This window comes from Felis catus, chromosome C2, assembly GCF_018350175.1.
Source record: "Felis catus isolate Fca126 chromosome C2, F.catus_Fca126_mat1.0, whole genome shotgun sequence".
In the NCBI taxonomy this organism is placed as follows: domain Eukaryota; kingdom Metazoa; phylum Chordata; class Mammalia; order Carnivora; family Felidae; genus Felis; species Felis catus.
Genome location: NC_058376.1, coordinates 14,460,920 through 14,487,220, shown reverse-complemented (window position 1 = coordinate 14,487,220; position 26,301 = coordinate 14,460,920). Strand labels below are relative to the sequence as shown.

The window sequence follows — 26,301 nt, the reverse complement described above, 5'->3', positions numbered from 1 at the left end:
AATTGTCCACAGTGAAGTGACACTTCTCCTCGCCTTCTCTACCCAAGCACAACCTCAACAGCCAACACCATGTGTGGAAGCTACTACGGAAACTCTTATGGAGGCTGCGGCTATGGAGGCTGCGGCTATGGAGGCTGCGGCTATGGAGGCTGTGGCTACAGAGGCTGTGGCTATGGAGGCTGTAGCTACGGAGGCTGTGGCTATGGAGGCTGTGGCTATGGAGGCCTGGGCTGTGGCTATGGCTCCTACTATGGCTGTGGCTTTCGCAGACTAGGCTGTGGCTATGGCTTTGGTTCTGGCTGTGGCTATTACTACTGAGAACACCATGAGAAATTCACCCTCTGAACCATCACTTAATGATTCAGCAGTTCTGAACCACACAAATTTTCTGCCTCACCCCTAAGTGATGTTTTTTCTACACTACCCTGTAAACTTCTGACATGATTTGCTAAAAGTCTGATATCTGGAACTGATGTCACTTAATGTCTGGAAGAATATAAAACTCAACCTGTGAATTCATATTGCAACAAGATGACGTTGCTATAGTGCTTGTTTTTGTAATTTTATGCTAAATTTGCTTCTCTGTTTTCCTAATAAATTTTGAATTTCCTCATAAATCTGAAAGAGAAAACTTTTTTTTCTACTTATGTATTATGCAGAGTTTGACTCTTTTTTTTTTTTTTTGGTCGTTAGTGGGGTAACAATTACTTTTCTTCAGGAAATAACTGTCCTCAATATCACCTTGTGTTTTACTGTATGTAGTGCTTCCAAGATTTGTGACTACAGAAAAATCTGTGACCTTTGTAAATATTATTTCTTATCTTGTAAAGAGAGGGAAATATATTTTTTCCTTATAATGATTTTAGCTCTTTATGTTTCTTGCTCTATAGATTTCTGTAGTTGCTTACTGGTTACTTCAGGCTGCCTCCAGTCTCAACAGAGACCTGGCATGTGGGGCTGAAGTTGACATTTCAGAGATTTAAGAGTACTGATGCTGTCAATAAGTTTCACTTATAGTACTTACATAAGACATATGGAACTTTGTCAAGTGCATGCCAAACCTACAGTGCAGAAAGCCCTGTATGAATTCTCTCCACTGGAATCCACACAGAACCCTAATCTTCACTTATACCTAGTTGCTCACAGGCCCTATCAACCATTCAGATCAGCAAAAGAAAATCGTATTTAGGAGTGGAGGGGAAAATAATATGGCTCAGTTTGCCCAAGTGCTCTATTCAAAAGATTTAGAATTTGCCATAGATACGGGTTAGTATCAATATTTCAGCAAGTTATTTGACACTAATTTTTATGGGTTCATAATAGACAGGAGATATTGCAGCCTGAGAACATATTATATGAACATAGCTGAATGTATAAAAAATCTTACCTTCTGGCTTCAGGCTTCTTCTTTAGCTTTGATATATATATCAAAGTATGATATATACTGTATATATATACTGTATATATATACAGTATATACTGTATATATATATATATATATATATATCTCATACTCAATCATGAATTTGAGACAAATTGTAGTAGAATGAAGCTTACCAGGCTGATCTCCTGCTAATGAAAACAACAATAACAAATAACAATATCACAAGATTTTTAACAAGATCCAGATAATCACAACATAATATTCAAAATGTCCAAGGTACAATATGAAATCATATGGCATACAAAAACCTACTAATTATGATGCATTCTCAAGGGAGGAGACAATTGAGAGAAGTGCTCTGGTGTGTATACTAAGATGGTTCACATTTCCCCCACCTACTGATATTCACATCCTTCACACTTCCGTGTGACAGGGTCTGTGGCATCTTCTAATCAGTAAGTGTAGAAGGGTAATAAGATGTTGCTTTTATGATTGTGTTATGTAAGATCATAATGTGCATCTTTCTTCCATATTTTCTTCTTCACAGGCTATGATTAAGCGCACAGATATGTAGTATACTGCCCAACGGAGAGGTCCATTTGGAAAGGAACTGAAAGTGGCATCTAGCCAATAGCCAGCAAGAAACTGAGGCCCTCAGTCCCATAACCTGTGTGTCACTGAAATGTGCCAACAAACATGTGGGCTTAGAAATGGATCCTTCCCCAGTCAATCTTTGAGGCAATTCTGTGTGTTTTTTTTTTTTAACGTTTATTTATTTTTGAGACAGCATGAACAGGGGAGGGGCAGAGAGAGAGGGAGACACAGAATAGGAAGCAGGCTCCAGGCTCTGAGCCATCAGCCCACAGCCCGACGCGGGGCTCGAACTCGCGGACCGCGAGATCGTGACCTGAGCTGAAGTCGGACGCTTAACCAACTGAGCCACCCAGGCGCCCCTGCAATTCTGTGTTTTAAGACCCAGATGACACCTTGACTGCAGCCTTGTGAAAAATCCTTAAGCAGAAGACCATTCTAAACCATGCCTGGAGCACAGACTAACAAAAAATGTGAAAATAATAAGTAAGTGTGTGATTTTTAAGATGTTAAGTTTGTGGTAACAACAACAGATAAACTATTATAGATGCCAACCTCCAAATTATCAGAGTTTTAAGCAATTTTATAACCGTGATCCACGGGGTAAAGATAAGCACTGAATGAAAAGAAAAAAAATGTATCTTCAAAAGAGAAATGGAATTGTTAAATATACCAAATGAAAAGTTTATAACTAAAAATATCGGAAATTAAAAGTTAATATCAGAAATTTAAAAAAAAAAGTTTCTTTGGATGGGCTCACTAGCAGAACTGAGATATCAGAGGAAAGAGTCAGAGAATATGATGATAAATCAAGAGAAATTATTGAATGCAAAAAACAATACAGTTTAAAAATATGAATAAAAATCCTCAGGAGTTTGTGGGACCTACCAAAATTTCTAACATTCACGGCATTGGAATCTCAAATGGAGGAAGAATATAGATTGGCACAGAAATCATATTTAAAGAGATAATGGCTTAAATTTTCTCAAATTTGGTACAATTCTCAAATTTACAGAGTCAAGAAGTAATAAATCCCAATTAGGATAAACTAAAAAAAAAATTACGATTCTACGTTACTGAACCAAAGTGAGTTTCACTCCTTGGTGAGTTAGAAACTGCATCAGGCTGAGGGGTCACACAAAGAAACTTATTTACAGCAAATAAGGAAATCATGGAGAATGGCTTCCAAAGCCATGACTCCCCTGGAGAGGGTGAATAGGTTCCTTTTCTCTAGAGTTAGGATGAATATTCAGAGAGGGAAGCCTCCTATTTGTAGAGGCGGGCATAGGTCTTGCATGCACCTTGAGGAGACAGTCCTATACATACATTGCATGTCACATAAATTAGGCTGAGGCTCCTCCCTGGACAGAGATTTTAGTATTATAAGGAGGTAAAGACTATTGTAGGTCATTCCAGAGGTCACTCCCTGGTCCATCTGAAAAGGCACAAGTCAGGTTAACTCAACCAGTGTTGAGCAGGCAGGAGATTTTGTTAAGGCAGTTGCCATCACCTGGGGGTGGTTTTGGGTTCCATTTGTCTGAGTTAAAGGAAAGCCAGAAAGAAGAGCTTAGAGGAATATGTAAGAAAAAGGTTAGTGAGTACAAGCGGGTGGGCAGTAAAGTACAGGACTTGGGGTCTAGCTGGTGACACATATACATTATAACCAAGCTTCTGATATACAAAAAAAGAGAAAAATTCTTGAAAACAGCTAGAGATAAACAATATATTACATATACGAAATGATTCAAATTACTGTGGATTTTTTTTTGTCAGAAACAGTGTCCAAAAGATAGTGGAAAATATACCTAACATGCTAATAGAAAAGAATCCAACATTCTATACTTAACAATATGCTTTAGAAACAAAAGTGAAATAAACACTTTCTCAGATGAAGGAAAAATAAGAAAATTTGTGTCCAGGAGATTTTTTTCTAAAAGATATGTTACAGGAAATTTTCCAGCTAAAAGAAAATAATACTAAAGGGATACTCAGAACTTCAGAAATAAAGGGAAAGCAATAGAAAATTTTATGCATTGGGTAAATAAAACAGATAACTCTTTCCCTCTTAAATTCTTTCAAATATGTATAACTACTAAAAAGAAAATGTTATAATAATGAATAAGGGCGTTTCAAGGTATATTGATATATATAACAAATGCAATAAGAAGAAGCAATGGTAAAGAGACATTTAAGTTTGTAAGGTGTATACCTTTTAGTTAAAGTAGCAAAATATGAGCTCTGAGAATACTCTGAAATATTAGTTATGGATATTGCATTCCCAAGATTAACCACTAAAAAATATAGAGATATAGCCAAAAAGTCACAAGACAAAATCTAATATTAAAAATACATAAATAATACAAAATAGGCAGTGAAGTGAAACTGAGAAATGGAAACAGAAATAAATAGTAAAATGGTAGAAATAATTCCCATAGTAACAATAATTAAATAATATGTGAATATTCAGGTAATCAATTAAAAGACAGAGATTGTCAAATTGACTAAAATTAGACTGTCAATTGGCTAAAGTGTATAATAAATGTATCATTTATACGAAAATCACTTCAAATACAAAGTGTGTACGTGTCTAAGAGAAAATTTACAGGGATGTTAAAAATATTTGAAGTAAATGAAAATTAAAATAGAAGGTCTCAAAATTTGTGAGATGTAAATAAAGCAGTGCTTAAAGGGAAATTTATAGCAGTCAATTTTTATATTGAAAATTAGGAAAGTTCTCAAATCAGTATTCCAAGATTCCTCCAAAATAATTAGTAGAAAGTACGAAAAAAGGAAGGGGGAATAATAGAACTAACAGCTGGAAGTAATATAATTTAAGACAGAAGATAGAGAAAATAAATGAAACCAAACACCAACTCTGAACATTTCAATCAAATTGATAAACCTGGGGTGCCTGGGTGGCTCAGTCAGTTGAGTGTGTGATTTTTGAATTCAGCTCAGGTCATGATCTCACAGTCATGAGATCAAGCCCTACATCTGGCTCTGTGCTGAGCATGGAGCCTGCTTGGGAGTCTCTCCCTTCCTCTCCCTCTGCCCTTCCCCAACTCATTCAGGCATGCCTTCATTCTCTCTCAAAAAAAAAAAAAAAAAAAAAAAAAAAAGATAAACCTGTAGCAAGACTCACAAAGAAAAAAAGAAAAAAAGAAGATACATATACCAGGAGTAGCAATAAAATAGGGACATCACTACAGACCCTATAATCATATCAAAAACAATAAGAGGACACAGGGAACAATATCATGTTCATAAATTCAACAACTTAGGTGAAATGGATCTGTTCCTTAAAAGGCAGGACATTGCCAAAAACTTGCTCAAAGGGAAATATATATTTGAAGGGTCAAATAACTCTTGGGAAACTACATTTTGTGATTAAAATCTTTCCAAAAAAGAAAACTCACAGTTCATATAATTTCCCTGGTAAATTCCGCCAAACATGAAAGGAAGAAACAATGCAAGCCATATGGAATCTCTCCAGAAAAGAAAGAGAGAAGAAAAAATTTAAAAAGTAGGAGGGGAGGGAATATTTCTCAGTTATTTTATGAAATCAGCATTACCCTGATACCAAATCCAGGAAATTGGATGTCAGAAGTGTTCCCACCATTCCCTAACTGATAAGCAAGACTCGCTGTGCCTAGATTTTTTGTATAAACAATGTGGTTTTTGCTGAACTAGTGTTTTCCTTGTGGGAGTCTGGAGCCTTTTTGATCTGTTCTCAGTTAAAATTTTGGGCTTCCTTGAGAAGAAATAACACCCATGGATTGCTTCATTTCTGTTGCTAGGGGAAGAGTAAGTTCTGTGTGGCCCCTCCTAGAGCGAGAAGGAATAAGAAGGTCTTCACAAGGATACCTCCAGAATCTGCTTGGGTCCCTTCCCCTTATTATCTAGCTATGTATCATGACATACTTTGCTATAATAAATCTTCACCAAGAGCACAATTCTATGCTAAGCCCATGAGTCTTTCTAGCAAATCTCCAAGACTGGGCATGATCTTGAGGACCCCCCAACACAATATGACCTGGAAAAGGCAAAGGTGTAGATAGATTGAACAATCCGTTATTTATAGGGTTTAGGAGTGTGAGGAGGGCTTGATTGCAAAGAGGTTTTGAAAAAGCACGAGGGACCTCCCTACTATTTTCCAGAGTGGCTGCACCAGTTTGCATTCCCACCAAGAGTATGAGAGGGTTCCCCTTTCTCCACTTCCTCACCAACATCTGTTGTTTCCTGTTCTGTTAATTCTAGGTGTGAGGTGATATCTCATTGTAGTTTTGATTTGTATTTCCCTGATGATGAATTGAGCATCTTTTCTTGCCATTTGCAACGCTGTAGGTGGAGCTAGAGTGTATTATGCCAAGGGGAATGTCAGTCAGAGAAAGACAAATACCATACGATTTCACTCATATGTGGAATTTAAGAAACGAAACAGATGAACATGGCCAGAGGTGGGGGACGAAGAGAGAGAGGCGAACTGTAAAACAGACTCTTAACTTCAGAGAATACATTGAGGGTTGCTGGAGGGGAGGTGGGCAGGGGCATGAGCTAAATGGGTGTTGAGCATTAAGCACGACACTTGCGATGAGCACTGGGTTTTATATGTAAGTGATGAATTGCTAAGTTCCACTCCTGAAACCAATATTACACTGTATGTTAACTAACCGGAATTTAAATAAAAACTTGAAACCACAAAGAAAACAAAGCATGAGAAATTTTGGGGGGGAGTGTGATGGCACTATTTTACATCTTGATTGTGATGGTTGTACCACAACATCATGCATTTTTTCAAAATCACAGAACTCTACACCAAGGGAGTGAACTTTTCTGTCTATAATTTAAAAATAAAACATAAAAAAATGATTTAGGGAGGCTTTGCAGATGATGGTTTATGCAGGAAAAAGATACACAGAATATTTACCATGAGCTAAGCAAAATGAACTAATTGAAAAATGTTATGTCATTTAGTCTAAAACCTCCCAGCAACAGAGACACAATAGAACTGGTAGAGCAACTCGTAGAGAGCAAAAGATATATACGGCAAAAACAAGCAATTTCAACCTTTCTTGGAATCAAGCAAATACAAAAAAAAAATTGTTAAATACCATAAGTTCTATTCCTTATAATAAATAGAAAGAAAACCAAGGTTTCTATTTCAGATTAGCCAAATTTATTAAGATCACTGGGAAACATGCATGAGAATTATCAAGGTAGGATCAGTGACCAGTAAGAAGATAAAGTGGGTTCACAGGATGAAAATCACATTCTCCCTTTTTGGGAAGCAAAGGTTGGGAATAAATAACTAAGGGTTTCAGATCCAGACAGGAGCCGCCAGACTGTAGGTAATCTGCAAATCACATCAGAATTATCCCAATCTAGTGTGGGAACACAAGGGCATGGGAATCAAGGCTGGTGAAGCATGAAGTTACATGTGCAGGTGATAAAAGTCTCCCATGGTGCCCTCAATAGTAGTAGCCAAAGCCACAGCCATAGCCAGAGCCGCATCCATAGCCGCAGCCACAGAGAGAGCGGGAGCCATACCCGTAGCCACAGCCATAGCCACAGCCTAGTCTGCGGAAGCCACAGCCATAGCAGGAGCCATAGCCACAGCCCAGGCCTCCGTAGCCACAGCCTCCATAGCCACAGCCTCTGTAGCCACAGCCTCCATAGCCACAGCCTCCGTAGTAGTTTCCATAGCAGCTGCCACACATGGTGTTGGCTGTTGAGGTTGTGCTTGGGTAGAGAAGGCAAGAAGTGTCACTTCACTGTGGACAATTCCCCTGCAGAGGGCCTTTTATATGCCCTCAGTGTGAGTGGGACCCACCACACAAGTCAGGCCACTGGCTAATCTTGTGACTATAATTGGTTTGTTTCTCAACCATGAGATAAAACCACAGAGGCATTAAAGAAGCTTGTTTTTTTATCTAAAGACTCAGGACTCCCTCGAAATAATTCAATGTCAGCTATGAGAGCAGATAGACATACAAATCTCTGCATGACACCAAATACTCAATTAAACCTCAAGAAGCAGGCATCATTTCAAGAAGTAGCATTTGCAGCAGGCCAATTTTGACTTGCTCTTGGCACAAAATAAAATCTCTATTCTTCTCCCTATCGTTCCAAAAACCAATAGCACTCATTTTTAACCAATGAGTTTTGCCTCTACCTTGTTTCAAAACATTCTTCCTCTTCAGTGTTTCAGCTGTCTGTCCTCCTCTGAAATGACGCAGCACAGAAAATCGCAATGCCCGTCCATCTCTGTAATACACTTAACAAACAGCCAGCTTATTCCCATGTCTTGAGAGCCAGCCTAAGCCAACTGCATTTCCGGGTTTTCACTTATACAAATTAGTCTTTTATTTTTTATGCCTAATTCTTCTTCAGGACACTAAAAATAGTTTATCCTATGAACTGCTATTTCTGTTCAGAGCTTACCACCAGAAAGAGTGATAATAATTAATCCTGTTTTATTAAGACTTCTATCAATTGCCATTTTCAATTGGCCATTTTTTTAACTTTGAGAAGTTTATCTGAAATGTCAGTGCTTCCCAAAACTTTTTTTTTTTTTTTGGTAATTCCTTACCAGTCAATAGGGAGATCTGTTCACATTTGGGAATATATAATAATCAGCTAATATTCTGACTAACTGATATTTCTTTTTATCTTCAGATACTTGATTTTGCCCATTACACAAAGGAAAGTTCATTTGTAAAGATATACAATGTTAAAAAGGCAACCTATTTTTAATCAGGCACATGGAACTCTCTTAAATAATCATTGAATTTTTTTTTTATTTCATTGTTTTCACTATGATAATCCAGGCTATTAGGAGGTACAGAAAACCCAGGAGAATCTTGTCATCATGTGAAAACAATTAGATTTTATGTCGTCAGGATGATTCAGGAAGGAGGTACAATTACACACACAAATCCATAGTCAGTGACCAGGGTGGTCACAATACAATGATTTTCTGTGTCTAAAGATTGTTATTACATATTTATTTCTTCATATAACCTTTAAACATAACCAAGGAGTATAAGATTGGGTTATGCAGTAGCGAAGAGGGTTCCAGACTGAAAACCACAGTTAACCCTCCTGTGGAATTCAGTGCCCAAGATCTTTGTAATTCATTCAGTTCATCTGCTTTGATAAGTAATTCAAATTATCCAAGGGTAAATAGCCTCTAAATAGAACACAGCAATGTTTTTCTACTAATAATCAGGTTAAACACAATCACTTATCCATTTGCCATGCATTTTTCATGTATTTTCTATTTATTTTATTGATAAGTGTATTTCCACAAACTAGACACATCATTACAGTCGTGTATCATTTCAGTCCCTCCTTCACCATGGTAATAACTGTTAGAAAATCTCACTACATCAGATACTTGTTTCAAATTATCATACTTTAGATTCCATCAATCAGTTATCTTTCCATGGAAATTTATTTTTTAATGAACGCTGGTTGGAATAATGTGATTGTCATTTTTTTAGACTTAAATCCTATATATTGAATAAATTCATTGCCAGAAGGGTGTATGACTAAATTATATTAGTTAACAAAATAATTACATAGCGGGTAGTTTTGTAACTGGTTAAAATGATTGTGGAAGTTTCCATCTGTCCCATAACTATCAACATCTGGAAGCAGAATGGAATATGTTTTACAACCAATGGACCTACACTGACATATTATTAACAGTCAAAGTCTATAGTTTAAATTGGGATTCACTCTTGATTTTATACATTCTATGGGTTTTGACAAATGTATAATGACAGATAGCCACCATTGTAGTGTCACATAGAATAGTCTCGCTGCCCTAAAAATCCTTTGTGCTCTGCCTATGTATTCACCATGACATTCCAGGTTTTTATTAAGTGTTGCTGGCCAATGCTTTGAAATATAATTACTGCTAATTGTCTCTCATGAAAAACAAAGCAAACAACAGACAAATCTTTCCCCAACAAAACTCCTTGAGTTTTCCAAGGTAATTTCTTAATTCACTATTCTTCTTCATAGAAATTTCAGGAATGTATTTCTAAGATACTGCATCTACTGTCTTGTATCCTTTTCTCTCAAACATTTAGACTGTTGACCCACCACTCCACTGAACGCGTGCCTGTCATGTCTTACCAAATCTAAATATGGTTTGTTTCTCTGTATTAATCTTACCAAAGCTCTGAAAATTCAGGTCAATTGAACTCTTTGTTCTTGACATATTCTCTCTCTTGGATTCTGATACACTCTACTCACTTATTTTGCCTCCAACTTCACTTTCTCAGAAATTTTTGTATTATATGATCCCTACTTTGACCCAAATCTCAGACCATTGTTTTTGGCCTTTCTATGTCCTTTATCTTCACCCTTTTATAGATGTCCACTCAACTGTCCACTTGATTATTCAATTTTTATCTTAAATAGCCATCAGAAATTTAACATTCCCCACAAAGAGCCCATTATGACACCGAGTGTATTCTCTTCCAATATCTCAATCTCATGGCTCAAGAAAAAATTAAATCATATCCTCCCCCTGGGGCATACCTACATAGACTTTCCATTGCATTTAGAATCTCCTACAATAAACGATCTCTTTCCAACACTGTCCTCTACCATTTTCTTTCTCATCTTCCATATGCCAAACACAGTGGCTCTTCAGTATCTCAGACCAAGTTTTCTCCCTCCTTGTCATTGTACTGTTGGCCTCCCTGTCTGGAAATTACAGCAGGAATGCTTGAATCCTACCTTGAGCAGGTATCAATTAAAGTGCTATCTCTTCAGATATGTCTTCTCTGACCACTCAGTTTGAAATTAACTCCCCCAAGTAACAAATAAGCTTATTCAACTCATTGGGGTTTTTGTGTTTTTCAAGTAGTCATTCTTATCAGAATTTAATATATTTCTTTCAGAGTTTAATTGCCTATTGTGTGTCTGTCACTGACTGTCTTCTTTACAATGAGAAATTTAAGTTCCTTGAGAATATGGACCATATCTATCATTTTCATTTCCTCATCCCATATGCTTGAAATGAACCCCTGGCATGGAGTAAGTTCATAATAAAAAAACAACTGAAAAAAAAAAAAAAGCAACAAAGTAGAATAGCTTTCTAAACTGAGATTTCTAGTAGAATAAATATTTCCTCTCCCTGTCTAAGTCCCATAAAGATAAATGGCACAAACCCAGCCATAAAAAAAGAAGGCACTTCTGCCATTCGGGAGAACATTGATCAACTGGGAGGGCATTATACTAAGGGAGATAAGCCAGACAGAGAAAAATAAATACTGTATGGTATCACTCGTGTGTGGAAGCTAAAACAAACAAACAAAAAAAAGGGCAATTTCATAGAAACAGACAATAGAACATTGTTTGCTAGGGGCTGAGGCAAAGGAGAAAATGGGGTGATGTAGGTCAAAGAGTATAAATTCTCAGTTATAAGAGTAAGTTCTGAGGAGCTGACGTACAGCATGGTGACTGTCGTTCACAACAGTTGCATGCTTGAACGTTGTTGAGAGATTTCATGCACTCTTACTGTTTATGAAAACCGACCTATGTGTTCCAGAGCCAACATATAACATGAAGACAGGGTTTGGGGATTAAGAGGAATGATAGTTGTATTACCTTACCAGCCAAATGATGTTGCAGCAGGCTAATGCCTTCAAAATCGCAGATCCACCAGGGGTAAAAGGCTGAGGGGTTTTATAGGAAAATACAGGACCTGAGTGGTTTTGATAGGAATCTGGTAGTCCTACCAGTCACTTTCCTTATCCTTTCAAGGTGGTCTCATGACCAGCGCTGGTACGGGCTATCTGAGTGTTGTTCCTAAGTGTTCACTGAGGTCAGCTGGTTGCCAATATGGATACTGAGGTCCTGGAAGAGAGGATTCTACAGAAAAACAAGTGAGAGAGAAGGGGAGGTTTCAAGAAAAGAAGAGAAAAATTTGTTTACTTTAAAGTCAAGTCTTGCTGAAACAGTAGGGTGTCCATCTTAATTTCCATCTATCTTTACATTTCTACAGCAGTTTCATTACCACACACACACACACACACACACACACACACAAAGAGTTAACGATGTAAGATGATAGACATGTAAACATGCTAGTTATCCTGATCGTGGTAATTATTCCACAATGAATATGTGTATCGAAGCATCACGTTGTACACTTTAAATGTATACCATTATATTTGTCAATTTTCCCTAAATAAGTTTAAAAAAAGGAGCTACCTATCTTACCTTTTAAAAATCAAATCTATGGTTACCAGAGGGGAGGTGGATGCAATAGGTGATTGGGATTAAGGAGCACAATTGTGATGAGCACCGGATGCTGTATAGAAGTGTTGAATTACTATCTTGTACACCTGGAACTAATATTACACTGTCTGTTAACTAACTGGAATTTAAATAAAAACTTTAAAAAATTCAAATCAAAAGTGCCTGGGTGGCTCAGTCGGTTAAGCATCCAACTTGGGCTCAGGTCACGATCTCAAGGGTTGTGAGTCTGAGCCCCACATCGGGCTCTGTCTGGACAGCTCAGAGCCTGGAGCCTGCTTCAGATTCTGTGTCTCCCTCTCTCTCTGCCCCTCCCCTGCTTGTGCTCTCTCTCTCTCTCAAAAATAAACATTGAAAAAGAAAAAAAACCTTCAAATATTTTTTCAAATCAAATAACAACATTATAGCCTTGCTCATAATATCTCTTAGAAGCTGGGTTCTCAAGTAAGCAAACACTGTGTAATTAGGAAACAAGTTTTGTTTTAAAGGCACATGACACTACAGCAATAGAGTCCCCAATATATTGGTTATAAGGAATTCTTCAGATTTTTTTTAATGTCATTTGTTTGGAAATGAGTCAATTCTGCCTGTGGTTTACCTGCATACCACTCAGGTTGTATAAAAGGCCTTGTGCAGATTATGAAATTCAAACTCCAGGAACTGATTCTGCTCCTCAACTGAACCCTCTGCTCCTGACACCATGTGCTATTACGGCAACTATTATGGTGGCCTGGGCTATGGCTATGGTGGCCTGGGTTGTGGCTACGGCTGTGGCTATGGTGGCTATGGTTATGCCTGCCACCGTCCATGCTGCTTTGGAAGATACTGGTGTTCCGGCTTCTATTGAAGTATTCTAGACTTCTGATACCTTGGATAGTTCTTGTTATTATATAAGGATTGTTTATTATATTAGTATTATTTTCTCTTCTAACACTAATATCTAAATCCTAGGCCACCTGTGATAAAAGAGTCACCAATCAATTCATTATCTAGACTATCCAATGATTTTGTCGGAAAAAATATCCGTTCGTTTCTATACGTGTGCACAAATCTAATCTTAATATTTATTTGGGAAAATTCCGGTTTTATTTTTCATTAAATAAAAGCTCATTTGCAAGTATGCCATATATTTGTTTACATACATTTATTTATCTTCATCATTTCTGAACGTAAGAATGTGCGCGCGCGCGTGCGTGTGTGTGTGTGTGTGTGTGTGTGTGGCTGTATAACTGCTACTTTTCTACCAGCTAAAGTCTGCTCCAAAGACGTGACTTCATTGGCACTTGAAAGGACAAAGACTTCATTGTGAGAACTGCAATGGCTTGCACTAGGAAGCCATCAGCATGAGTGAAATGATGAATGAGACACTGATGAAGCACCCTCAAGCATCATCTAGAGTTTATTCTTTACATCACTCAGGTGCAGGCGTATCTCATGTCATGTTCAAGTTTTTCTGTCACCACTCCTTAAAGACAATAGCCGGCCATGAATTCTGAAAAACAAAACACTATTAAAGAACAGCAAAAAGATTGGTCGGACCAGCCAAAGTCTCCTTTCAGCTCCAAACTGCTTTCTAAGCAGTAATCGACATTCATGGTCTCTGTTCTTTATTACCTATTCTCCATTGCCTTCAGAGTTTTCTGTCACCTCTGCTGGTCTTGGTAGCTAAAACTTTATCCTGAGAAGCCTGACCCCTCAGGTCTTGTGCCCGTATACAGCAGTCCTTTGGGAATAGAAGCAACCCCAGTAGATCCTGTGAGTTTCTGCCATGGACATTCAAACTCCCACTATAGAGCAGAACTACATCTCTTCATTATAATCAACACTGTAATTAATTTCTCTGTCTACTGGTAGGTGGAGCCCACGATTATCAGGTAGGCAAAAACTCTATATTAATTCATTAACTAGTGGGTCCCAGGGAGCCATGGTGAAAGAGAGCAATTTTACCTAACAGGTGTTTTTTTCAGACCGATATATTCTAGATATTGGGGACCGGGTAGCATTGGTTAAAAATATATTTCTCCATTGTAAAGACAATACCAAATCTCACAAACTATAATCCTTAGCACATTCATTCGCAGCATTTTAAGAAGCCATTTCAGCGGGCTGATGTGGTATGTGCTAAGATGAATAGATCTCATAGCAATGGGTGCATTATTTCACTTTCTTCTCAGAGACTGTCTCAGTCCAAAGCAATGTTGTGCAGAATTCTGTGATGATAAATAAGCCACCACATGTCTCAGATACTGGTGATGATCATGTCACTGTGGGCAGCTGAGACAAACCCATACCCAGAATATCTATCATTCTTATTAAATAGCAACTTCCATCTATATGGAAGGCGCCTGATAAAATCAACTTGCCAGAAAGAGCTGGTTGGAATCCTCTAAGTATGGTATCCCCACATCAAGGGCTCAGAAAAATCCTTTGATGCTTTCAGATTGGATATTCAATTCCAATATCAGCTAGATCAGCTTTGTAAAAGAAGAAATAGTTCTACCACTCTGGCTATTCTATTCTTGGGCCCATTGCACATATGCTGGTATTACAGATGACAGAAGCTGTTAGACATTTCCTGGCTGAGTCACTGTCCACCTGATTGTTTTGTACGTTCTCTGTTGTGGATGCACTATAGTGAAAACTGACATCAAGCTCAAAAATCTACTTAATTTGTATCCACTCCAATATGTCCATCTGTACAATTCTTCCCCAGATCTCTGTTTAATCATACTCTTTCTGACCCCTGAACAACTAACCAAACTATTAATAACTGTCCAAATGTCCTTGTATGTTCTTACCTCAGGCCACATCTCTCTCCACGTAAATTTCATGATTGGGTATACTTCTAGAAAGCTCTGTCTCCTGGAAACATTTTCCCTTACTATTCTTTCTCAGAGCAATTCTGAATGCAACAGCAGTCCATTTTCAGGCTAATTCCAACATATTGAGAAGACCCATCCATGAACCAGGCGTGAATGTATTCTTGCTCTGCCATTTAGTCAATTGAACACCCCCGTAGGGCTATAGCAGTGAACTGATAGAAAGACTTCAGTGCTACAGGTAGGCTTTAGGCCCCCTAAGTCTTTAGGCAGGGAACACGTGCAACTCATTCATGCCCTTTGCACCTGCTCTAACTGACTCTGAATCTATATTACCACTTAACATCAGACTCCTGCTGCTAAGTCTGCCAAAATTTATGACTTGGTGGGTCTGAGAGTACCCAGTCATGAAGGTCAGCACACATCGTCATTTGATGTTGCATAGTGACAGATGTTCAGTCTCTGCTTGGGGCCATTAGTATGCCAGGAGCTTCTTTTTGCGCTGTGAATATATTCTGCCACAATATGGCCTTGCTCCAGAAAGCTAGCCATCTGTGCTACAACTCGCACATGGGGGGTTGCCAAAAACTGAATTTTGCAGGAGGAACAATAATGAATCAAGTGTGTATGTGATGGATATCACTATTCCTACATCCTATAAGTCTTTAATGGTGGCAATAATCCCTGTCATTCTATGCTATGATGGTCAATTTTATGTGTTAACTTGACTGGGCTAATGGATGCCCAGATAGTTGATACAACATTATTTCTGGATGTGTCTGTGAGGATGTTCCTAGATGAGATTAGCATTTGAGTTCATAAACTAACTAGGGAAGGTCAGTCACCCTCACCAAGGTGAGTGGGCATCATCCAATCTGCTGAGGGCATAAATAGAACAGGGAGAGAAAGGGTGAATTTGCTCTCTGCCTGACCCAGGATGCCCATCGTCTGCCTCCAGACATTGGTGCTTCTGGTTCTCAAGGCCTTTGGACTCACATTCCACTGGCTTTCCCAGTTCCCCAGCTTGTAGATAGCAAATTGTGAGACTTTTCAGCCTCCATAATTCTGTGAGACAATGCCTATCATAAATCCTCCTTTCTCTCTTTATATATATTTTTTCAGGGTCTTCCATTCGAACATTCTCACTATACTGGTGAGGGAACATAGCTTCTATGTATATCCATGCTATTTATGCCCACAAGACTGCCGAAATTACTGTGAAATGGGTTTATGGAACCATTAATCCCATGGTGAGACAGATTTGGATCAGAACTCTGACTGACATCTGGTCTTTGTGTGCCTCCAGCCTAATAGAGACAATTCTTGTACTTAGGGTCCCTATATAAACGTGAGCTCAGACCCTATGACAATAGCATTCTAAAAATTTAGATATTCTCTTTTCCTAGACTTCAGTTGCCCTGGTAAATTCCAAAGTTCCCTAAAAAAGAGATTGGATATCGGAGCATCTGGGGTGGCTCAGTCAGTTGAGTGTCCGACTTTGGCTCAGGTCATGATCTCACTGTTCGTGAGTTTGAGACCCATGTCGGGCTCTATGTTGACAGTTCAGAGCCTGGAGCCTGCTTCAGATTCTGTGTCTCCCTCTCTCTTTGCTCCTGCCCTGCCCTTCTCTCTCTCTCTCTCTCTCTCAAAAATAAATAAAAAACATTTTTAAAAAAGAGAGATTGGATATATATCCATGGAGAAAGAAATTAGTTGGGGGATGCTTGGGTGGCTTAGTCGGTTAAATATCCAAGTCTTGATTTCAGTTCAAGTTGTGATATCAGGGTGGTGAGAGTGAGCCCTACATCAGGCTCCATGCTCGGTGTGGAACCTGCTTGAGGTTCTTTGCCTCTCTCCCTCTGCCCCTCTCCCCTGCTCACATTCTCTTTCTCTCTCTCTCTCTCTCTCTCTCTCTCTCTCTCTCTCTTAAAAAAAAAAAGTTGCAAAAATCAAAGAATCTATCTAAGGGCTTGGAATAAGCCCATCTGTCAAAGTGCTATTGCAAAATAAGGGAGAACCCTTTAACATATTTTTTTTATTCTAGAATTCATAATGTTTAGGATACATGGCATAGATGATGCTATTACAAGTATACAAGCAAACAGCAAAATATAAAGGGAAGAAACATATATTTGTCATGAAAAATGTACTAAATTTACTGGAGGTAGAAAATTTAACATAAGCTGAGATGGGGGGGGAAGGACTGAAAGACTCTCCTAAAATTTGGAGCAAAAGCAGAAAAAGACAACAATTGCGCCAAGTAGAGTAAGACATATACGTCAATGATTCTAGATGACTAGCAAAGGAGACTTGGAATTTCATAACCAAAGTGGCAGGAAGAGAATAAAGGAGGAAGGAAGAATGTAATGGAAGACTTTTTAATGGGGAAGAAGCGTTAGAAAACAAACTTGGTCATCACATTATACACTAATTTAATATTAGTTAATAATAAATGCTACAAGTAACTCAACTTATCTTTCTTTTGCATTTAGTGGGGGGAAAAAATCCTGGCAATTATGTAAGCAGGACAAACCAATAGAAATTTATATTCACACGCACAGAGAAAACAAACAAGTAGTTATAAAACATTCCTTTGCCACATTAAAACTGCCCGTGAGAAAGTGAGTGAACTCATTGCTCGTTTATTCAGCTGTAAAGCAGGGTAATTTTAACACATTGTAGAGTTGCTCTGGCGCTTCTGTGGGATGATATGCATAAGGACTTGGCAAGTGATTGTCCTATGGTAAACAGGTAAAAAATGCTACATTATTATTATTATTTAGATTATAAATATATATTATAAATATAAATATATACAGAGCTTTGGCATATGAATTACAGAAGCAGCACAGAATAAGTTTGACAGAAAATTGTTCTTTTATATGCAAAGAATTCAGAAAATAAACCATGCATGAGATAGCAAAAAGTTACATTTACTAGATACTAACATTTCATAACAATCTGAGAAGACTGGTTCTACCGTTATACCTCACATTTAGGTAAGAACACCAATTTCCAAGGGGTTCCATAATTTTTCAAATGTCATGAGACCTATGTTTTACATTTTAGGGTGGTAATTTAGGAAATATTTTGTGTATATCGTTGGATAGGGTAAACACAGCGTTGTTGGGGTGGAGGTTTGTCACTCTAGAAAAAGAGAGACACGGATAAGGAATAGGGTAATGTGTAAAAGATGCCTATATAATTCAGTTTCATTAGAGATATTCATAATTTGAAGACTTTGAAGACACAAACCAACCAATATGAGCACAAAAATGGATGTTTCTTTGGGGATGATAATGGTAACATTTAACATCAGATTCAATATGTTAGAGCTACTAAGAATGTTAATTAATTCTAGGTGACATTAAAACGTATGTTGGGCGGAGATCTTGGAAAATCATAACCAACAATCTTCACTCGTGAGCTACATCAAAGGCATTGCTTGTCTCCAACTGTTTTGACTTACCAAGCAAGTTAAAACAGTTGTAAAATCTACTATTTCTTTTGATGTGTAAGCATAGATTGGCTAATTTTTAGTCAATACTAAACAAAAATTCTAAGCTTCAAGAAAAAATAGGAAAGACAAGTCCTCACATAGGTATACTTTGGGGAAAATATGCTCTCTTTGGGGGTTTGATATTTCCAGTTATCTTAATTCCTTCTTGCAAGGTCAATAATTTCAAAGTGTGAAGCTATCAACCTGTGAACTGGGGCATATCCATGACCTTAAACTAAACACAGCACTTAAACTCATTCATGTCCAAGATTTAGAAATCACTTTTCAAGAAAAAATAATTGACAAGTTTACAGACATATGAGTCACACACACACACACACACACACACACACACACACACCCTAGTGGGAAAGGCAAATAACTACAGCTACAACTATGAAACCACACAAATGATGGGAAAGAAACAACTCAGGATAAACAAGTACCCTGTTTTCATGGGGGATGCCATGAAACAGCTTTAAACATAAATACATAATGGGTTTTAGAAATGGCATAATCTTTTAAGAACTATTTTTTAAACCATAACAAGACTTGTTAGCTGGAAACAGGCTGGGGTGGATTTGAACCACTTTACTCTTGAGTGGAACAAGCGTAAGAAACACTTGTTGCTTAAATATGCCCCAACCAAAGACTAGATATTGGAATCATGCATCAAAACTCATATCTTGTAAGGAATTTCACATAGATGAAAATGTTGATGTAAAAGTACATGGAATATATAGTACTGCTTAACTAAATTGGCAAATACTGTCTTGTTTATCTTAACAATAGCCCAGCGTCACACATTATTACTGCTTAACCAGAGAAGAAAACTGACCATTACAAAGATTGTTACTTTCTTCATATCACAAATCAAGGACTTGGTATGACAACGGAATTAGAAATATAAAAAGAAAATATCCCCTAAAGAAGGCTATTGTTTCCTTTAATACAAATAATTTTTCACAAGCCAAAAAGATAACTATTAATATTAAATAAGAAAACCAGGATTGTTATGCCAAATTGAAGAAGTTTATTAGAGAAATGGAGAAAAATATTCAGTATGAAAATCAAAAGACAGGAACCATGACAGCCTCATCCGGATGAAACACTACACAGGAGCTCAGAGGATAATTTTCACATTCTTCTACTTTTCACGGGTTATATTCAAGAAAGGAAGGACTTGTCGTTCAGACGTAGAGAGAACCAGAGTTCAACTCTTCAGAAAAGTGGTGTCTAAAACCTGTGATGTAGGATAATCAGCACCCAACAGTGTGAGGCTCAGAATTGGTGAATCCCACGTCCAGGCGTAGAGGGTAAGAGTCCCCCACGGTGCCCTCGTTACCAGTAGCCACAGCCAGAGCCACAGCCATAGCAGGAGCCATAGCCACAGCCCAGGCCTCTGTAGCCACAGCCTCCATAGCCACAGCCTCTGTAGCCCCAGCCTTTGTAGCCAGAGCTTCCATAGCCGCAGCCTCCATAGCCGCAGCCTCCATAGCCACAGCCTCCATAGCCACAGCCTCCGTAGCCACAGCCTCCATAGCCACAGCCTCCATAGCCACAGCCTCTGTAGCCACAGCCTCCATAGCCGCAGCCTCCATAGCCACAGCCTCCATAGCCGCAGCCTCCATAGCCGCAGCCTCCATAAGAGTTTCCGTAGTAGCTTCCACACATGGTGTTGGCTGTTGAGGTTGTGCTTGGGTAGAGAAGGCGAGGAGAAGTGTCACTTCACTGTGAACATTTCTTCCTGCAGAGACCTTTTATATGCTCTCGATGTGGGTGTCGCCCACTACATGTGTCATGTCATTGGCTAATTTTATGACTAATTGGGTTAGTTTGTTGTTCTTCAAACATAAGATAAAGCTTCAGAGGTATTACGGTGATTTGGTTTGTCCGGACTTCATGTATCCAGTTTAGAACTTGAATGAGGGGAGGCACTCAGTCACATCTACACAGTCCTACCCCAAATTAGACCTTCACTTTAACCTCCTATAATCATCCTTTATTTCAAGAAAGAATACATTTGCTCAGGTCTTGGCCCCCAAATAATTATATTATTGTAAAACATTTCACAGAGAATAGCATGTCTTTTCATTCATGAGTTTTTCTTCTCTTTTGATCCAAATAATTAATTTCTTCAGGGATTTAGTGGCTTTTTCTATATTGAAAACATAATGCATCTTTCATGCTCATAATGTTGATAATAATTTAACTCATTAAAATTTCAAGGGAAACAGGTCTGAACAAAATACCTTCTACTTTTGCACTTATACCAATGAGTTATATTCTCATTTATGTCCAACTTCTATTGAAGGACAAGACAATGCAAGTTATTCTGGTGGAATCCAATTTTTACATTTATTTTTTTTTGTCCTAATTACATATGCTATCATTAGTTACTATTCTAAGTAACTGTCCAATAAGCTTAGCATCATGCATTTTTGTTAATAAATTTAGACAGAGAACTGTTTCTTTCTCAAAACAGTATGCTTTGTGACCCGACATGCTGAGCCCTCTTGTATAACCCTTGAATTATAACTATCTTCATTCAAATAGTGTGATAGCTCATCTTAAAGTGATGCCAAAGAAAAGTGGGGAGGGGGAGTTTTATGTTAGAGTTAAAAAATGTACTGCTGTGTATTTGAGAAAAATGCATGTGGGAAGGCAGTATTATCTATGTAGTCACATTGATTTCTGATATTGGGTTATAGTTCTTAGGCAAAATGCCATTTTATCTATTCTCTCAAGTAATGTTAGGCAGGGTTTGTAGAATGGAATTGGGGCTGCTTTATATCACCATGAAGATGGTTCAAGAAGTTAGACACCTTCTGCATTTTAATCAACTCTCTCTGGAGATCATCAGAATAACGACACAGAGTTGCCCAAATTATTCAATTTGTCTTACGTGGTAACTATTTCAAATGAGTCAAAAAAAAATAGCCTCTTCAACAAAAAGTCGTTTCATACTTATGATCACAGCAACACATTCATCACATTCAGTGATCATGTTTTTGAATGTACTTTCCAGGTGCATTTCTTGGTAGGTGCATTTTTTGTAAAGTGCCACATTATTGTGACATTTTAGTCACTATCGGCTGGACCAACATATAGGTGTAGGACATCTTCACCACATGACATTCAAATTTCCCACGGAGTAAATAGCAATAAACTCAATTCTCAGAGTTCAGAGCTTTAGCAAACAATTAGTTTTTAAGAAAAAATAGTGGAAATAGCATGATTTTTATTGTTCTTCAAAGATACTTACGCTCTTAAAACATTGCCTAAATTTGGTAAACATGAATTGCATCAGTTAATTAAAAAAAACTATAATTAAGGTTTTTGTATTTGATTTAAAAGGATATCGAATACATTGCATTTTGTGCAAATGATATCTGTAATAACATTTGCTAGACATTTATCTCTCTAGAATTTACTTCCTAAAATGAATGTGGTTCTCCTGAAAAATTAAGTTATTCTCTCTGATAATAGCAATGAAAGCTTCGCACTTGCCTTTTTCTTTTTTTCTATCTTTTCTGGTGTGTTGTCCTAAATATACTCCATTCTCAATATATTCTGTTATCATAAATTAGTACTCTTCCGAGTAATCCCCATTTCTATATCCTGCCTCATAACAAAACTTCACAAGTGTATTTCTATGGCAGTGTTCTGAGAACCTTTATCGATCTGGTCCTGTGTTTCAGTATTTCATCTCCAATATGCTTCTGAGACTGCTCTTACTGAGGTCATCAAGACCGCAGTCCTGCCAAATCTAGAGGTCAAGTCTTTATTTTACTCAGCCTCTGAGCAGCATTCAGATTCACCAACTTTTGTCTTCATTCCTGAAAGGCTCTCCAACCTTCACCTTCAACCTACCAGGCACACTTGGTTTAATCCCAACCTCAGTAACTGCTTCTTCTAAGTGTCCTGTCTTTTTACATCTCAGATTTTACCCCCAAATGTGAGAATGTCTTGCTAGGTATTTGCCCCACTTATGGTCTCTGGTCTCTACCCAAACTCTTGTTAGATGAATCACTTTGTATACATTCTCTTCTCCAATCAGTCTCTATTTATATTTCCAATCTCATTGCAGGCGTATTATATATAATATTTCATATACTTCTAATCTTAATATATAAATGTATATATCTTCATAGATTAATCATCATTAGAAATTTAACATGACAAAATTAAGTTGATGATTATTTATACTACCCAGACTTTTTCATTCTTTCCTTTTATGTCTCAAAGCATGCGTGGCACAGATCAGATCATGGCCCTCCTTGATGGTAATCCTTCAGTGTCTACTACCCACATTAGAATGACTTGAGTACCTACAAGGCATGCAGTTAAATTTGAATTTCAATATTCATTTGCTACACCTAGCAACCCCGAAGCTTAGCAAATACAGCCGACATGACCCTGCATCTCAGAGCCTTGACTACATCTATGAGCTCATATGATTCTTCTCCATTATAATATATAGATCACAGTGGTTTCTCAGCTCTTCAAATGACCCTAGCTTGTTTCCAACTTAAAGTCTCTGCCTTTGATCTCTTGAAGTAACATCGAGAGTGGTTTATCTTTCTCTTGCTTCTTTCAGTGAACCTTTCCATGACCAGTCAGTCTGAAGTAATCCTTCACCAATAACTCTTGAAGTTTTCTTTAGCTCATCTTGATTTATTATTTACATAGACTCGTCACTATCAGAAGTTATCTCATTCACTCCCTTAATCTTTGTCCGTCTTGAATTTTCTGCCCCTACTTAGTCTAGAACATAAGTTCTGTAACAATAGCATCCTTGTCTGTCCTGTTCATTGCCCCATCCCAGTGCTCATAATAATGCCTAGTATATAGTTCGTTCTTAATAAAATTTGACAAGTGAATTAGTAAATGGCCAAGTCAATAAAATGAAAGATTATTTTTACTTTTCTTTTTAACTTCATATTTTGGAATAACTTTAGACCTATAGAAAGTTGCCAAAATAGTACAGAAAACTCTTATATGCCCAACACTCAATGCTCTATAATGTTAACATCTTTCATAACCATGGTATATTTATCAAACCAAAGAAATTAACTTTGAACAGTACTTTAAACTGTAGATTTTACGGGTGCCTGTGTTAAGCATCTGATTTCAGCTCAGGTCATGATCTCACGGTTCATGGGTTGAACCCCTGTGTCGGGCTCTGTGCTGACAGCTCAGAGCCTGGGACCTGCTTCAGATTCTGTGTCTCCCTCTCTCTCTGTCCCTCCCCTGCTCATTCTTTGCCTCTCTCTGTCTCTCAAAAATAAATAAACGTTAAAAAAATTAAAAATAAAATAAACTATAGATTTTGTTTCACCATTTTTTTCCATTAGTGTCATTTTTATGTTTCAGAATCCAATTCACACTGCATTTAGTTGCAGGATCTTTTTAGTCTCTTCCAATTAGTGACAGTTCTCTGTCTTTCCTTGGCCTTCCTGGCCTTGACAGCTTGAAAGATTTGGGTGTTTTGTAGAAGAGTTTCCAATTTGGATTTGTCTGAATTTTTATCATACCCAGATTGAGGGTATACATTTTGAGCAAGGAAACCAGAAGAGATGTGTCTTTTCGGGGCAACATACCCAACAGTGCATGACATCAATAAACCACTTGAGAGTTTCTGGCATCCTTTAAAATTCAAATTTCTAATAAAATAAGTCCCTTCTTTTCTATATATTTAGGGGTAATTGGGTCAAACTTCAAGGTCACTGTCTGGTTTGGGGTCATGTATAAAATTATAGATTACATGTACATGTGAAGTAAAAACTGAAGCTAATAATATTACTCCCCCCAAAAAAAGATAAAACACTTAGTCATTCAATGTTTACAAGTGAATCCTGGCACTATGTCTCCTCTCCCACAATTTTTCCATCTTTCTCTCCCCCTTTGAAACTACCCTTTTGTTCCCAAGACAGAAAATATTCAGGTGTAAGGAGAATATTGTTAAATAAAACTAAGGTTTTACACAGGTAGAATCTGCATAGGTTATATGATGGCATGGTAGCAATAACATAGTCTAAATTTGGAATCTGGAATAAACAAGTCACCAAAGTAGAAGAATCTCTCATCAAAGGCACATGATTTCATTATAGGCATCCTGACACACAGTAAAGTTGTCTTAAATATATTGGTCATGAGAAATTCTTGAGATGGTTTTAATACCAACTAGTTTGAAACATGAATCCAACAGTGCCTGTGGTTTGCCCCACATACCACTCAGTTTGTTTGTAAGGTTCTGGGTATATTATAAATTTAAAGCTCTAGAAACTGACTCTGTTCTTCTGAGCCTTCTTCTCACAGATGAGCTTCTACAGCAACTACTATGATGGCCTGAGCTATGGCCATGGAGGCCTGGGAAATGGCTACTACAGTGGCTATGGATATGCCTCTTATCGTCCATGCTGCTATGGAAGATTCTGGTCTTCTGGATTCTTCTCAGAAATCTAGATTGTTGATCTTTATAGATCATTATCCTGTGAGGCACTATGTGTATCCCCTCCATTATTTATAATAACAGTATTATGGGCTATTCAAACAATGACAACCAAATCTTGGCCTATAAGAACCACATCAGGACTTCTTTGATCTATTATCTAGAGTTTCTAACAATTTAAAACAAAAACAAAAAGCCTCAATGTTGTGTTATTCATACATGATTAAATATAAGCAACCTTAACAATTCCATTTGAAAAAATATCCAAATTCATTTTTCACTGAAAGTAATCTTATTTTACAAATGCATAGCATACACTATACACATGTGTTTATATATATATATATATATATATATATATATATATATATATATGTATACATATTGCTGTATGTGTGAAAGAAAGAGAGACAGTTTGCTCGCCCTTTGGCAATGTATAGTTGATAATACGGGTGTGTTAGGCCTGATCACTGTATTCAACCAGCACTTTGGCAAAATGTGTTTTCATGGGCAGATCCAAAGGCTACTGTAATATACCTTGGTCTTATCAAAGCCTCATCTTCAGTATCTCCAGTGTTTGGCTAAAATCATTGGTAAAAACAGTGCCCCCTTACTTAATGCTTCATTCAATTTCATTGTTTCTTGATACTCAGCAGTTGAATTTGTGGTTCTGGGCAACTGTAACTGTTTTCCTCTAAATTATATAGGATGCCTGTTTCTTGTCACTCACCGACAAAATATATTCTCAAACTCAATCTATGCATGGTGGTTACACAGGTAGCTATTCTGCCTGCGATTCCAATGTGGGCATAGAGTGAACACAGAATTTAAGTCTGCTTCCCTAAATTTTTCACAGAGGTTGATATTTGCCTGCCTTCAAGCCAATGACCTTTTATTATTCATAACAAAGCAGTAATTCGGGTAGGCCAAATTCACGAAACGCAACTTTGACCCAACTATAGGCTGGAAAGTGCAGCATTGAGCCTTCTAGTTTGGTTCGTGTTCAGCAAAGGTGTTCATAATAACACTTCTTCATTTACCCCATTTATTATTTAAATTTTTTTTTCAACGTTTATTTATTTTTGGGACAGAGAGAGACAGAGCATGAACGGGGGAGGGACAGAGAGAGAGGGAGACACAGAATCGGACACAGGCTCCAGGCTCTGAGCCATCAGCCCAGAGCCCGACGCGGGGCTCGAACTCACGGACTGCGAGATCGTGACCTGGCTGAAGTCGGACGCTTAACCAACTGCGCCACCCAGGCGCCCCACCCCATTTA

At 37.8% G+C, this 26,301-nt stretch overlaps 4 protein-coding genes across 4 annotated transcripts; 2 read left to right on the top strand and 2 right to left on the bottom strand.

Annotated features, from left to right (window-relative positions):
- Positions 1-617, top strand: LOC111562341 (keratin-associated protein 6-3-like). Its single transcript, XM_023260847.2, has one exon. It carries the CDS (start codon positions 70-72, stop codon positions 316-318), a length of 249 nt encoding a protein of 82 aa, XP_023116615.2. The 5' UTR covers positions 1-69; the 3' UTR covers positions 319-617.
- Positions 618-7,128: 6,511 nt separating this feature from the next.
- LOC102899561 (keratin-associated protein 6-1) lies at positions 7,129-7,969 on the bottom strand. Its single transcript, XM_006935954.3, has one exon. It carries the CDS (start codon positions 7,690-7,692, stop codon positions 7,444-7,446), a length of 249 nt encoding a protein of 82 aa, XP_006936016.1. The 5' UTR covers positions 7,693-7,969; the 3' UTR covers positions 7,129-7,443.
- A 4,981-nt stretch (positions 7,970-12,950) lies between these two features.
- Positions 12,951-13,377, top strand: LOC111556359 (keratin-associated protein 20-2-like). The gene has a single exon (XM_023238824.2). It carries the CDS (start codon positions 12,951-12,953, stop codon positions 13,095-13,097), a length of 147 nt encoding a protein of 48 aa, XP_023094592.1. The 3' UTR covers positions 13,098-13,377.
- Positions 13,378-19,578: 6,201 nt separating this feature from the next.
- Positions 19,579-24,934, bottom strand: LOC105260890 (keratin-associated protein 21-1-like). Its single transcript, XM_023238568.2, has 2 exons — positions 24,888-24,934; positions 19,579-20,294 (listed from the first exon to the last, which is right to left on the bottom strand). Exons 1-2 carry the CDS (start codon positions 24,932-24,934, stop codon positions 19,910-19,912), a joined length of 432 nt encoding a protein of 143 aa, XP_023094336.2. The 3' UTR covers positions 19,579-19,909.
- Between the last annotated feature and the right edge of the window lie 1,367 nt (positions 24,935-26,301).